Source organism: Pectinophora gossypiella, chromosome 10 (assembly GCF_024362695.1).
Source record: "Pectinophora gossypiella chromosome 10, ilPecGoss1.1, whole genome shotgun sequence".
Taxonomy (NCBI): Eukaryota; Metazoa; Arthropoda; class Insecta; order Lepidoptera; family Gelechiidae; genus Pectinophora; species Pectinophora gossypiella.
In genome coordinates, this window is record NC_065413.1 from 5,567,998 (window position 1) to 5,580,600 (window position 12,603).

The following is a 12,603-nucleotide window of genomic DNA, read 5'->3' on the forward strand; positions in this document are numbered from 1 at the left end:
TGACAATATTGGTCCTACATTTAGAAAAGATCTACGTCACGTGTTAAATGGTGTAGGTAGGTAGGCCATTGTTATCCGATACATTTTATTCTTTTTTTAACACAATTACAACGTCAACGGCACTTTAATAATGTAGATCCCTTCATCAGACCCACTTCAAAAAAACCGCTTCTCTTACCTTTCAACCCGTAAGTGAGCCACAACAAAAGGTTTGGTTAAAAAACTGGGAAGAAAGTAATTGAACATCATACGTGATCGGAACAAGAATTTGTTCGTGGGAAGGGACTAAATACCTGTTTTAGAGGCTTTGCTCCTCTTCGGAAACTTGTTGGAGGACAAAATGGACTTTCTAAGAATGAACATAAAATCGATAAAAAAGGGAAACATGTTTGTAAGACTTTTGCTGAAAAGGGAAAAAAAGGCTGCCTGCCATGTACACATGCACATTATTGCACATGCACATGTGTGCTACCACGATCTGGAGGTCCGGGTTCGATTCCCGATGTGGACATTGTCGAAATCACTTTGTGAGACTGTCCTTTGTTTGGTAAGGACTTTTCAGGCTTGAATCACTTGATTGTCCGAAAAAGTAGGATGATTCCGTGCTTCGGAGGACACATTAAGCCGTTGGTCCCGGCTATTAGCCGTAAAAACACCTTCACCAACCCGCATTGGAGCAGCGTGGTGGAGTATGCTCCATACTCCCTCCGGTTGATTGAGGGGAGGCCTGTGCCCAGTAGTGGGTCGTATATAGGCTGTTTATGTTATGTTATGTACTACCATGTACGCTGCATAATTTATAACATAACATAATAAGCTCAGGACGATATCGCGATTGGGGTAGTCAGAGGTACCCATCGCAAGGTGAATGAAGTACCCATACCTCACCGAGCTTTCTGTTATACTTTCTGTTAGCCGTATCGCCGTCTAGCAATGGTCGTGCCAACTGTGGTAGCGAAAACTGCACTTAAGATTTATTAGTAACTCATTGGTGCAAGTCCGGTACCTGGTATACTGATGATGATGATGATCGCCGACCGATTTCGACCATGGCGACCACTTTGACTCCTAGTCCTTACCGGGTATACTAATGGTGAGATGGTAGCGGTTCACAATTTATAGTTAACAAAAATTATCTTGCAAGCCTCTTCAACGCGATATTTCAATTACTCACAATTTTAAAGAAAGTAACGAAAATACTGAAGATGTTTCTAAGAGGGACACAATGAGAAAAGGTGCAGAACGAGTTCAAACAAATAACGTCTTCTTGCCAAGGCTTCTAATTAAGGAAAGTAATTTTAAAGAAGATAAAGACGCCACGGTTTTACTTACAGAAGTTGTGGTTTCTAAGGAAATAAGTCGTATTTTACCATAATATTAACCTAAAACATCAGGGTTCGAGAACATTCAATTTACGTAAAAACTGTATATAGAATAACGTATAAAAGGAGAACGTATCAAACAAATAGTTTTGAACCTACATAATATTATTATTATTCATTTAAATGCTACATTTGTAAATTGGTCCCCGGAACATTAACTAATTAATTCGTTATAATAGGAGATCTTAAATTAATCATTATATATCTCCTATTATAACTAGTTGTAAAAAGGTACATAATTTATATATCATAATGTACATGGATGTAGGATGTATATTCGTTATAATCACATTTATTTACGTTTATTTATTAACATTACTTATTCTTTAAGTATAAATTCATATTTGATACAAAACATACCCATTTTTTATTCGTACTAAATAAATTCGGAAGCTATTAAGACTCGACCCAGTAGATGATAGACGCATAATAAGGAAAGGCTTTTACCTGAAATAATCGACCTATTGTATAATAATAAATAATCCATCGTAACGTTATTTCTTATGTACCCATCATTTTTTGGCGGTAAACGTCTTTCACTGTACGGATAAAATATATTGAGTGGAGGGTCTATTCATACGAGAAAATAGATTTTCATCTTTTCATTCAAATGCTTTGACCAGATGGAAGGTACGATAATGATGGTTGAGAACTGATAGAACGATTTTCATATTTGTTACTAATCTGTAACACGAAATTATTTGTTTCAATACAAATACGCAAGCACGATAAATAATGTAGATGTGTAGAAAATAAAAAAAATAAAACAAGTATTAGGTGACATTTACACGTTGTCTACATTATTATCTCGGGACTATGAGGTCCAGGGCTTTTGGAAGGTGTGCGTGGGGCCAAGCGGCGATTATCCCTATATGCACTATGGAAGTGCACTCAAAGACAATCCCCGGTTCGTGTAGGACTATTGCATAATTTATGGTAACAAGGGGAACTGGGCTATTGGGTTGGGGGTTAGTGGACCGGGATACTGGGGCTATGGGGGACTATGGCGCCTGCTCGACCAATATTGGTAAACACAGATAAAATGAGCAGGCAGTAACTTGCCACTCACTGGATGGGCCACCTATGTAGCCGACGCGACAGGACGGCAAGGCAGCAAAATCGGTGTGACCAGCTCAGGGTGCAGTACCGCAGTTGTTGTCTTCTCGACGTCCGCGAAGCGGACGTCGGGGAGGCACCCTCGGGGCTTGGCCCCTTTGGTGCGATAGCTCTCGCCGCCCGCTAAAACGGGCGGGGCACGGGGGCGGGCCACGGTGGGCGAGTTTCGCGCCTCCGAAGGCCCAATTTCTTGTCCGGGATGGTACCGCCGGCGAGTCAGCCCACCGGGTGAGACCCTGTTGAGGGAGGCCCAGTGAGCGACTCCAGCCAGGCGGTACGTGTCTCGTTATAGTAGGTGGCCGGCGAGCTTGACCCGAAGTTTCCAGGTCAGCTCGAGCCGGCGGGGTCAGTCCAGTGAGGTCAGTCCGATGAGTCCGCCGGCGAGGTCGAAACCGTCAACAATGACGGTTGCCCTCAAACCGGCGGATACCAGCTCAGGGTGTCGAGAGGTGTACCTCCACCACCTCTCTGCATTATTATTCCGCACCGCATCCACTGATTCTGTAGTAAACTGTACAGACTATAAAAATACAATGTAGAAATCTAACCTTTCCAGTTCAACATTTCTGCATATTTATGACACTGCTATTGTAATATAATAAATTGATGACCAAAAGAGAAATCAATGTAATTTTAAATAAATACCTTTCTCTCTGAAAGATATAACTACGATTTCATTAACATTAATTCCCAGTGATTTATTATGAATAAGTACTGCAGTATTTATATTTGGTACAAACGTGCGATATGAAATTAAATGAATATTTAAAAGTACCTTGTTACATAATTTCGGTAGCACAGCGAAACTTTAGAGCGGAATATCACTAATAATATTTTAACTATAAATCAATAATTGTAATTGCGCATTAGAAGTACTTCTATTTTCGGCAATCATCGAATTTCCGGATACAAACGAATGCTAATTTTCATGATTATCAATTATTAGATTGAATCTGAATTCAAAACTTTTCGTATATTAACGTATTTTGGCCTATTTACAAGATATTATATTTTAGCCTACGTGTTATTCTGATGTACGTATAAACTATATTATTGTGAAACTTCGTGAAAATCTGTTCAGTAGTTACTGCGTAAAAGATGTACTGAATAAAACAGTGAATAGGTACTGTCACTGTGCATTTACGGTGGACTGGTATTATTGTACTTAATTACCTACTTTAATTAAAAGTAAATAAACGGAGTGTCTGAGATATTTATACTAATTAATTTATGATTGCGAAACTTTTAACGTACTCGCATCGCTCGTATTCAAGATATTTTCAACTAGATTAACTTTGCTCTTTATATTTATTTCTCGTTTAATTAATAGTTGCCCTATACTGTCAGACCATTAAATTTTCTTTTCTTCGAACACAAACGACAGCAGTATTTCTCTTCGTAATTATTTGTGCTCGTCTTTCTGAAAAATCAACCAACAGAAGCACTCGTAAAACTGTCCGTTGTCATCGTATAGAAAAGCTTTTTTTTATTTTTCGCTAGATTTAGTTTTAATATTTCTCTTTGAAATACGTTCAAGAAACAGCGACCGCAGTACAACCGTTATTTGAATGCTTGCTTTTGCTCTTTCATTTTCTGTTATCGAACTAACTTTCCCAATGGAAGGAAACGAAACGCGGATAAAAATTTAAGAAATGGGTAAGTATGTTGTTTCGTGGCTTTACCCATAAATCTTAAGCTTTCAAACTCGGGTTCTTCTGAATAATTGAGGAGACATGAAAAGGTTGAGTTTTATATTTTTAAAGGAAAGGAATTTATTCAAGCATTTCATTATTTAAAGGGAGAAATAAAGTTTTTTTATGCATACTATGAATCCGTTAGCATCGATGCCGAAAACTTAAATGTCTCAGCAGAAATTTCAATATTTCTAAAATACGAGAATTTTCTTTTGCACTGGAAATTAGTATAAAATAACTGAAAATTAGTATATAATACTTAAATTAGAAAATAATACGTCCTACATCATTTGTCAATTCTTACATCTAAAATTATAGCTGGTAAGAAATAACACAAAATATAAAAGATCTCAGTCATTACAAAAAGAAGAAGATTTAAGTCTACAAATAATATTTAACCAGCATCATTATAACAAATAACTCTAGATATTAAAACTAATTTCTAAAATATAATGCGTGTGCGGTTACAATCTCTTCTAATGTTGTCATTAAGGGAAATGAGAAGCCGGAATGTTCCCATTGTCGGTACCGCATTAGGGTAAACTAATGTTTCGGCCTGATTACTCATATTGCCTCTAATAAAACCAGCTTGTGTCCAGTGAGGCCATGGTTCGCATCTGCTGGTACTTTTCATATTAGTAAACGGTCCTTGTTAGAACATGACCTTAGCAACGCCCTGTGTTGTCTATCGCTGGAGTTTCAAAGTCATTTTGTATCAAAGTCAACTCTGTCTTCGAGATCGGTATCATAAACGTGTAGATGGGTAAATATTTATTGATTATTGCCACATCTATAGAAGAAGGTTACGTTATGATACTACTGATGACTTCGCCTTGGCTTTCAATCCCTTTATAATATGGTGTTTAAAATCAATAGTTACTGCGTAGCTGGCGCGGAGAGGTTGTACATATTGTACAGCCCTGTCTACCCCTTCGTGGAAACTTGCCTGATGCTGTGCTATATTTGTTTGCGTCCTTTGATTTATAATGGGTGACATCCGGTTGCAACGTAACTGCAGCTGCTTTGTATATAAAGGTTGGTCAAGTCCCAGATGCACCAATCCTTGGCTAGTCCCATAGCCTTCTTTCCTTTTAAGCATAGGTCCTTTAATACTTTGAATAGCAACTTAAACTTAGCCTTAGCCTTATCCTCTATGGTCCAGTGGTTGAGTGTTAGGCTCTAGATCCGGTGGTTTTGGGTTTGATTCCCGATGAGACAGTTCTAACAAAAAACACTTTATGGGACTGTCCCCAGCTTGGTCCGGATATTGCAGATTCTTATATAATAAAAATAAGATGATTTCCTGCTTCAAATGACACTGCCCGATGTCCAGGCCACAGCGACTCAATAATAAAGTAACCCTGACACCAGGTTTGATGAGGTCGGTCATTGATCTCACAATCCACACGAGAGAACATGAAGACCGGCACTGAATATTGATGTTTCTTTTTCTTTATCAGGTCAAAAATGCGGGCAACACTCACACTCCTGGTCATCTACTTCCACGTGCTGCTTTCCAGTGGAAGTGACAATGATCAGCGGTGGTTCGTCTCCTTAGTGGATTTAGTGGAGTTGGACTATGAAGACCACTGCGAACAAAGAGCTTCAGCTTACTGGGACGAGCTGATGGGCAGCAGTAAGGGATTGTCTATGAAGGTGAGTCTATATTTGGTTACTCTGCTTTGGCGACCCTATTAATTATATTTTCTACATATTTTTCTATGTCAACTCTTATCGCTCTCGCGAAGATCTATAAAAGATACTGAACGTGTGATCCTCAATTAATGTTAATAAACTAAATTCAGTGTGATGTGTTAGTATTTAGTGCATTAGTGGTACCACGATATTGATAAAATACAAACAATTAGGGGTTGGGACAGTCAGTGCCGAACAATTTTAGATGGAGGATCAGTGCTTTTCAGCAATTGAATTTCGTTTGACGGTAGGATACTCGTACTAATTAGTTATCAGAACGGGCTAATAATTCAATATAGTTTTGACGGCTCCCAAAATATTCAGACCTATCAAAATTCCTACGCATTATTTTATAGACAATTAGGTTAATAATATTCCAGCAAATTTAAATGCTCACCGACGCGTATAACGTAGTTGATAGTAAAAATAGAACAATGTAAATGATATAAAAATGTTTTGTGTTAGCAGTAGCCTTGGTAGTAACGGCGAGGGGCGTGCTGTTAACAAGACGTCAAGGATACGCAAACAAGGTTCTTTGTCAAATAAACAAGGGGGAGATGTATACGGGAGCATAAAAATGTTTACAAATAACATCATGGGAAAGACATCGACATCAAAGGGTACAAATCATTGCCAAACGGCTTTTTCGGGACGTATAAATCTTCCTATGACACTACAGGTGAAAAAGCAGGTGTTTGAGCCGTGCACAGAATGGCAGTACGCATTTCGCTTCCGGGTTGATAGGCACTTGTCTTTCCAATGATATTAGACTCGAATATGTTGCTGTTCAACCTGACCATCTGTTCACCATCAGTTCAATGGAGCGACAACATCCGTAACGGGGCTGGCAGCGGCTAGAGGTGAAAATCCGAAGACTTAGATCAGTAGCGTACCATAGGAGAGACCTATGTCCAGCAGTGGATGAGCATTTTATTTTTCACATTTGGTGTTAACCTTTTTTTTTGATAAAGGTACTTATTTTCGGCTCTGCTGTTTTTGTTACGTTAAACAATGATTAAATACCGAACGCAGTCGACACGATGCTCCAGTTTCTGATTATTTTATGATTTTCCCTTTTCATTATAATATTACCCTTCTATTTCAAAACTCACCTTTTTTAGTTTTGTACCATAATATATATTTTTCTCCTCTAAATGTAGTTACAATCAAAAGCCTTATATTTTTTCTAGTATTCGCCGTTTACCAGCATAAAATACAATTTTACAAGTCTACAACATCCAAGCCAACATCCACGTATTTTTTGTATTCCAGAATCCATTAAAAAATAAATAATCTGCGCTAATGACTGTGACTTAATTAAATCAAACCCTGCCAATGATGAGTCAATTAATATTCAATCGTAAAAAGAAATGAGAAGCTTAGCTGATTATTAAGTGGCGACCAGCAAATGAAAAGTGTAGGAGGTTAAACCGGGGGTGTTTGATGTAAATTTTAATGAACTCAGGTTGTTAAGCTAAAATAAGGTATTTTAACTTCTTCTTTAAGGTTTTCTGGTTTCGGTCAAAATTTAGTTCAAGACAAAATCTAAAATATCAGAACAATAACGAAATTAAAATAGTCGTTTGAAGTCCTAATGTAGACGGATGAAAACTGGTTAGAGAAATTGGTGAGGGTGTCTAAGATTAGGTATACCTCGCCGTGATAATATTTAGTAGATGGATTTCTGTGCGTATTAAGTAATTACAGCATTTTTTTCATTCTCTTCCAGTTGGAAAGAGACAAAGCATTCGGAATCTTCGGTCGGTCGCAGACGACAGACATCAGGAGTGCTCTGTCCAGCTACACATACACCCAGGAGGACGAGATACTCAGGAGAAAGGTCAAACTGCTTCTACAACCTGGTGATACATTGTTGAAAACTGAGCAATGGATCAGGGTTAGTATCCAATTTTCTTTTTTGACGTGACTTATTTTAGATTTGCCGCAGATGGCATTAACTACTCGGCCGGACAAAATATACAGATATTATATTAGTATTAGTAGAAGATATATTCAACAAAAGTCAAAGAAATAACTTTTATTAAAAAAATAATGCAACATTTAGCATAGTTCATGAACAACTGATACAACGTACAACTGATTCAGTGAGGGATGCAACAGATTCAGTGTACTAGTTCAATGCTTTAGTTGGAGGTTCAATAAGTAAAGCCAAGTTTGTATTAGGGGCATTTGATTTTGAAAAGCGATTTTTTATTTGTGATGGGGACAACTCCACAAAATGTCAGTTTGTGGTTTAGTCCTAGAAGAAGGGGTTCTTCACGTGTGGGTTGTAAAGTCTAGTTATAGTAGTTTCTATCTGAGGAGAATCCACATAAAAAGAACCCTAAAGCAGTTTTTCGGTGACAAAGTCTTCTCATGTGGTGAATCACATGGCTACTTTGTGATCCAAACTTTGACCCATTCTCCAATTGGGAATATTATAGCTTATATCAAAATAACATAAGCTCAAGACAAAGGAAAAAGGGTTAAGTTGTGATAATACTGGCAGAAGCCTGAGGAATATTTGTTGCATAAACTTTTTCGGTAAATAGATACCTACGTATTTGTTATGATAGTTTTTACCTTTATGTAGCTTAAAAGGGATAAAAGAAAATCGTTTAGTATTTCAGAGCCATTATTCAGAAACAATTTTTTTTGTTTTGTTCGTACATTGACCAACTTCGAGATGACCTTAGAAAAGGTTTAAGATCGAAGCAAATGGAATTCCATAGCCTCTACTTACCCCGGTGGGAAATTGGCGTGAGTTTATGTATTTATGTAAGTAATTATTTATTTAGTAACGATAGATGCACGCTAAACAAATTAAAATGTAGCATCTGCTTATTATTGATTAGTCGATTAAAAACATGTTAAGAAAATTCGGATGTTTAACATAAGGCTCACAAGTATACCCAATTGGGGTAGTCAGAGGTACATCCATCGCAAGATGAACTAAGTACCCACCTCACCGAGCTTTCTATTAGACCCACAACCAGATGTTGAGCCGTATTGCCGTCTGTAATGGTCGAGCCAAGTGTGTTAGGGTTGATAACTCTTGGGTGCAAAACCGGCGACGCTCCCCGAGTGAGAAGCAGGTCAGTGTACAGTTACTAACACATGGATTCTCTAGTAGGTATTTGGCCCGGGACCTGGGAACCCGCAACCTTAGGATTTAAAGGAACATTCTGATAGTCATATCACGGCTTATACCAATCATTAGGTACAGTTTATCCTTGGCAGAATAAGTCTTTATTTCTTCCAGGAGCCATTACTTTTCTGGGCTAGCGCGCTAATTACTGGCCACACAAGTTCATATAGCGGATCACAACATGTTTCCTAACTTTTTTTCTTGGGTGAGAAACTAGCGGTATTCCAATTTCAAATAACGTGCTGGATTAGTACCATACTAAATAATGTAAGTTTAGTACCTACGCATAATATTTACTAAACATTAACACTGCACGCTGGTCTAACAGAAAGCTCGGTGAGATTTGGGTTCTTAGTTCATCTTGCGAAGTAAGCACAGTGATATTGGGTAGTAAGGACCTAAAACTAGAAAGTCACTTTATTGTTGATCTTTGGATGTCAATATCAAGATTTAAATATTCTACAACATCTTGCAACACTCTTGCCTACTAGGATAAGAATCATGTTGGCAACTCTGTATTATGTAATTTGAATGACTTCAGATTCAAACTAAACTATTCTGCTTAGTCAATAATCCTAATTTTCATAAATGCTGAAGCTTTCAATTCAACACACGCGCTACGCACGGGTGTGATAAGCTATTTTTATTCCGATACACCAAAGGTAATTCTGGCCATAAATCTCGAAGATGTAATTTATGACCGTGATACCCTACAAAATTATCAATAAACTAAATTGCTTCCTGCTTCTACCTGGTACTATGAAAGTGGAGGTATAAGGTCATAGACATTCAATATTTAATTTAATAACAAATAAATTTAAGACCAGTTGCGTTGGAAACTAGTTTTTCCTCCGTGACTATTTGTTTTAAGAGACATTCAGTACTTAGCCGGGTTACCGGGGTAAGTGCACTAAGTTCGTCAGTGAGAGTACTTTAAACTGCCTACTCGTAAGACCATACCTAGGTTACGATCTAAGTGCCAATTTTTGCGGGGTTGGCGAATTATTTTGAGGGCTTTGACTAATAATAATGTGTGTGCTATATACGGTAGGTAGACGTCGTACCGTTGTTGTTGGAAGCCCTTAATCTTGATCGCCGCTAATTAATCCTCTATCATGCAGTTCTCAGACTCAATCCGTGTTATATATAATACTCTTGTTTAAGTATTTGGTTATGACATTTATGATCTATATTTCATCACCATCACTATTTTAAGCGCCACGCTCTTGTACTCTTTTAAGAAAAAATAGGGCAGTGTTTTCCTTCTTGCATTCCGCCCCGCAGTACTCTGTCTGACGCAAGTGGGATGGCGCCCAGAGTAGTCTATTTCAAAGCCATTCTAGGACCTGTCCACCGCCTCTGAATAGTACTGACAGTTACTGCTGACCTCTGTCGGGTTCCAGTCCCTGTGACTTCCGTCCTGCATTGCCGTACCGATGGCTCCCATGTATATTATGTATATGATTTATTTATAGTTATTTAGCTCAGATGATTTATTATAATTATTTTGTTTTAGCTCGTTACTTTCGGAGATACAGCTATGAACAAAATAAGGTTCGCCACCAATTACGACTGCGGCACTACCACAAATTGTACGTTGAGAGGTAAGTGAAGTAAATTTAAATATTGTGATAATTAAAGTCTCAAAACAGTACGCACTAGACTTTTGTGATTCTCTCCAGTACAATATATTTAGTTAATCAATCCTCATTTTGTGAACGTTCTGCATTTGTATTAAGTGTTAATGAAGTATATTTTCCATGTGACACTTGTTTCAAAAGTAAAATAGGGTTGGCTATCGGTAAAAATGCCTTTAAAACTCAGGCACGTGATGAAAGATTTTTATGGCAAAGGTTTGTAATCAGGTTTTCACAGCCGACTACATCACACAAAGATTCCAATTTTCATTTGTGTCTCATCCACTATTTTGGATGTGGTATCTACTGTATTTCAAGTTTTCAAAGAGTAATACGGAACAGTGTCGTTGATGGTTCGCATTGATCAGTCTATGCAATACATAATGTCGGCACCTACAGATATATACAGGGTGTTCGAAACATCGTAACGAAAACGATTTAGGCCATGATTCTGAGTTGATATCAAGGAATTTTCCGTCGCAAGAGTATGGGATTGAAAATTATCATGTTTTTTTTCTGAATCTGAAGTCTGAAGCATCCCGCTCCGTATTCGTTACGATGTCACTAATACCCTGTATAAATTCACACACCATATTCTTCAAATGGAGACTCACAAAAGTAATCTGGTGTCCAAAAAAAAAATGAGGCAAGTGGTACAGCAGTGTAGATGAAGCATGCCAATACACCGAATCAAATTGAGTAAGAAGAAGAAAATAAAAATCTTGTTCGCACCGAACAATCTTCGAGCCATTATGAATTTGTAAAGTAAATAAAACTTTGTAATAACCCGATTTAGGGTACGGTCACGTCGCGAGCTAATCTTCCATCTCCTTTGAGACAACGTCGTGTTTATGGAACAAAATGAATGTTAATTGACTTTTTTTAGTAGGAATGTTACTTTTATATTCAAACAAAGACAAAACACTGAGTTTGCACTGAACTTTTAAAAATAACAAATGGTCTATGTTATAATTACATTGAGCATACATATTCGCGTCTGTGGTCCAGTGGTTCAGCGTTGAGCTCACAATCCGGATTTGAACTCGAAATTCCGTTGACATATCACAAAAAAGACACGATAGAAAGAGAAATGAATATCCTAACAGTATACGTGAATCCACTTCGGCCTGTACTTTGGACCTTACGACTCTAAATTCGGTATAAAAGGACGGTCTACTTTCCAATATTCTAAAGGTTCAAGGAACTAATAATAAGAACATCTCAGACCCCATTCACCTAATTGCTAAGATAGAATCGGAATATTGGCTGTACCTAAATTCTATTACTAAATCGCTAAGTGCCAACTCATGCCGTCGTTGGTAGAATTCGCTTACTGTTATTGAATAATTAAATTCATTTGCCTTTATAATTGTAAAGTACGTAGTATAGTACTAGCAGACCCCGTAGACGTTTTGAACGATCGCATCGCCCCCTACAGGGTTATATTATACATAGAAACAATCATAATCAGCAGTATCCGAGTCATTAGTAATTAATATTCAAGATATTCAGTGAGTACAGCATACCATTGTTATTAAAAATACCATGTGAAACTAAACACTGGTTAGGTATTTGTTAAAGAAAAACATTAATATCTTGATGAAAATATTAATCACAATAAATTCTTTGACTAAGTAGGTATCTACTATTTTTGTTTCTATACCATATCAAATTATTTTGATACTCAGTAAAAACGGCATCAGTAGCAGACAGATATTCGAAAAACTTGATGTGAATTTAAATATTGGAAGTTTACCATATAAAAAGTGTGTAGAAAACAAATCAATCTGGCCAGAAACAGATACCAGTTTCTTTTTTTTATTCTGTTTAGGCTTCAAACTTTATCCAGGGGAGCGCAGCGTGTTTGAACAAGCCACTGTATAGTGTTAATAGTTACTCTTCTTTTTCATTTCGAATCCATTTTATTCTGT

At 37.5% G+C, this 12,603-nt stretch overlaps 1 protein-coding gene across 2 annotated transcripts in view; it reads left to right on the plus strand.

Annotated features, from left to right (window-relative positions):
* LOC126370220 (angiotensin-converting enzyme-like) overlaps nt 1-12,603 on the plus strand; it is a 193,192-nt gene that overhangs the window by 174,630 nt on the left and 5,959 nt on the right. For both annotated transcript variants that reach the window (XM_050015016.1, XM_050015015.1), the window contains 3 exons: nt 5,653-5,848; nt 7,617-7,784; nt 10,552-10,639. In XM_050015016.1, coding sequence (XP_049870973.1) covers nt 5,660-5,848; nt 7,617-7,784; nt 10,552-10,639 — 445 coding nt within the window. In that variant the 5' untranslated portion in view covers nt 5,653-5,659. The remainder of the gene's footprint in view (nt 1-5,652; nt 5,849-7,616; nt 7,785-10,551; nt 10,640-12,603) is intronic.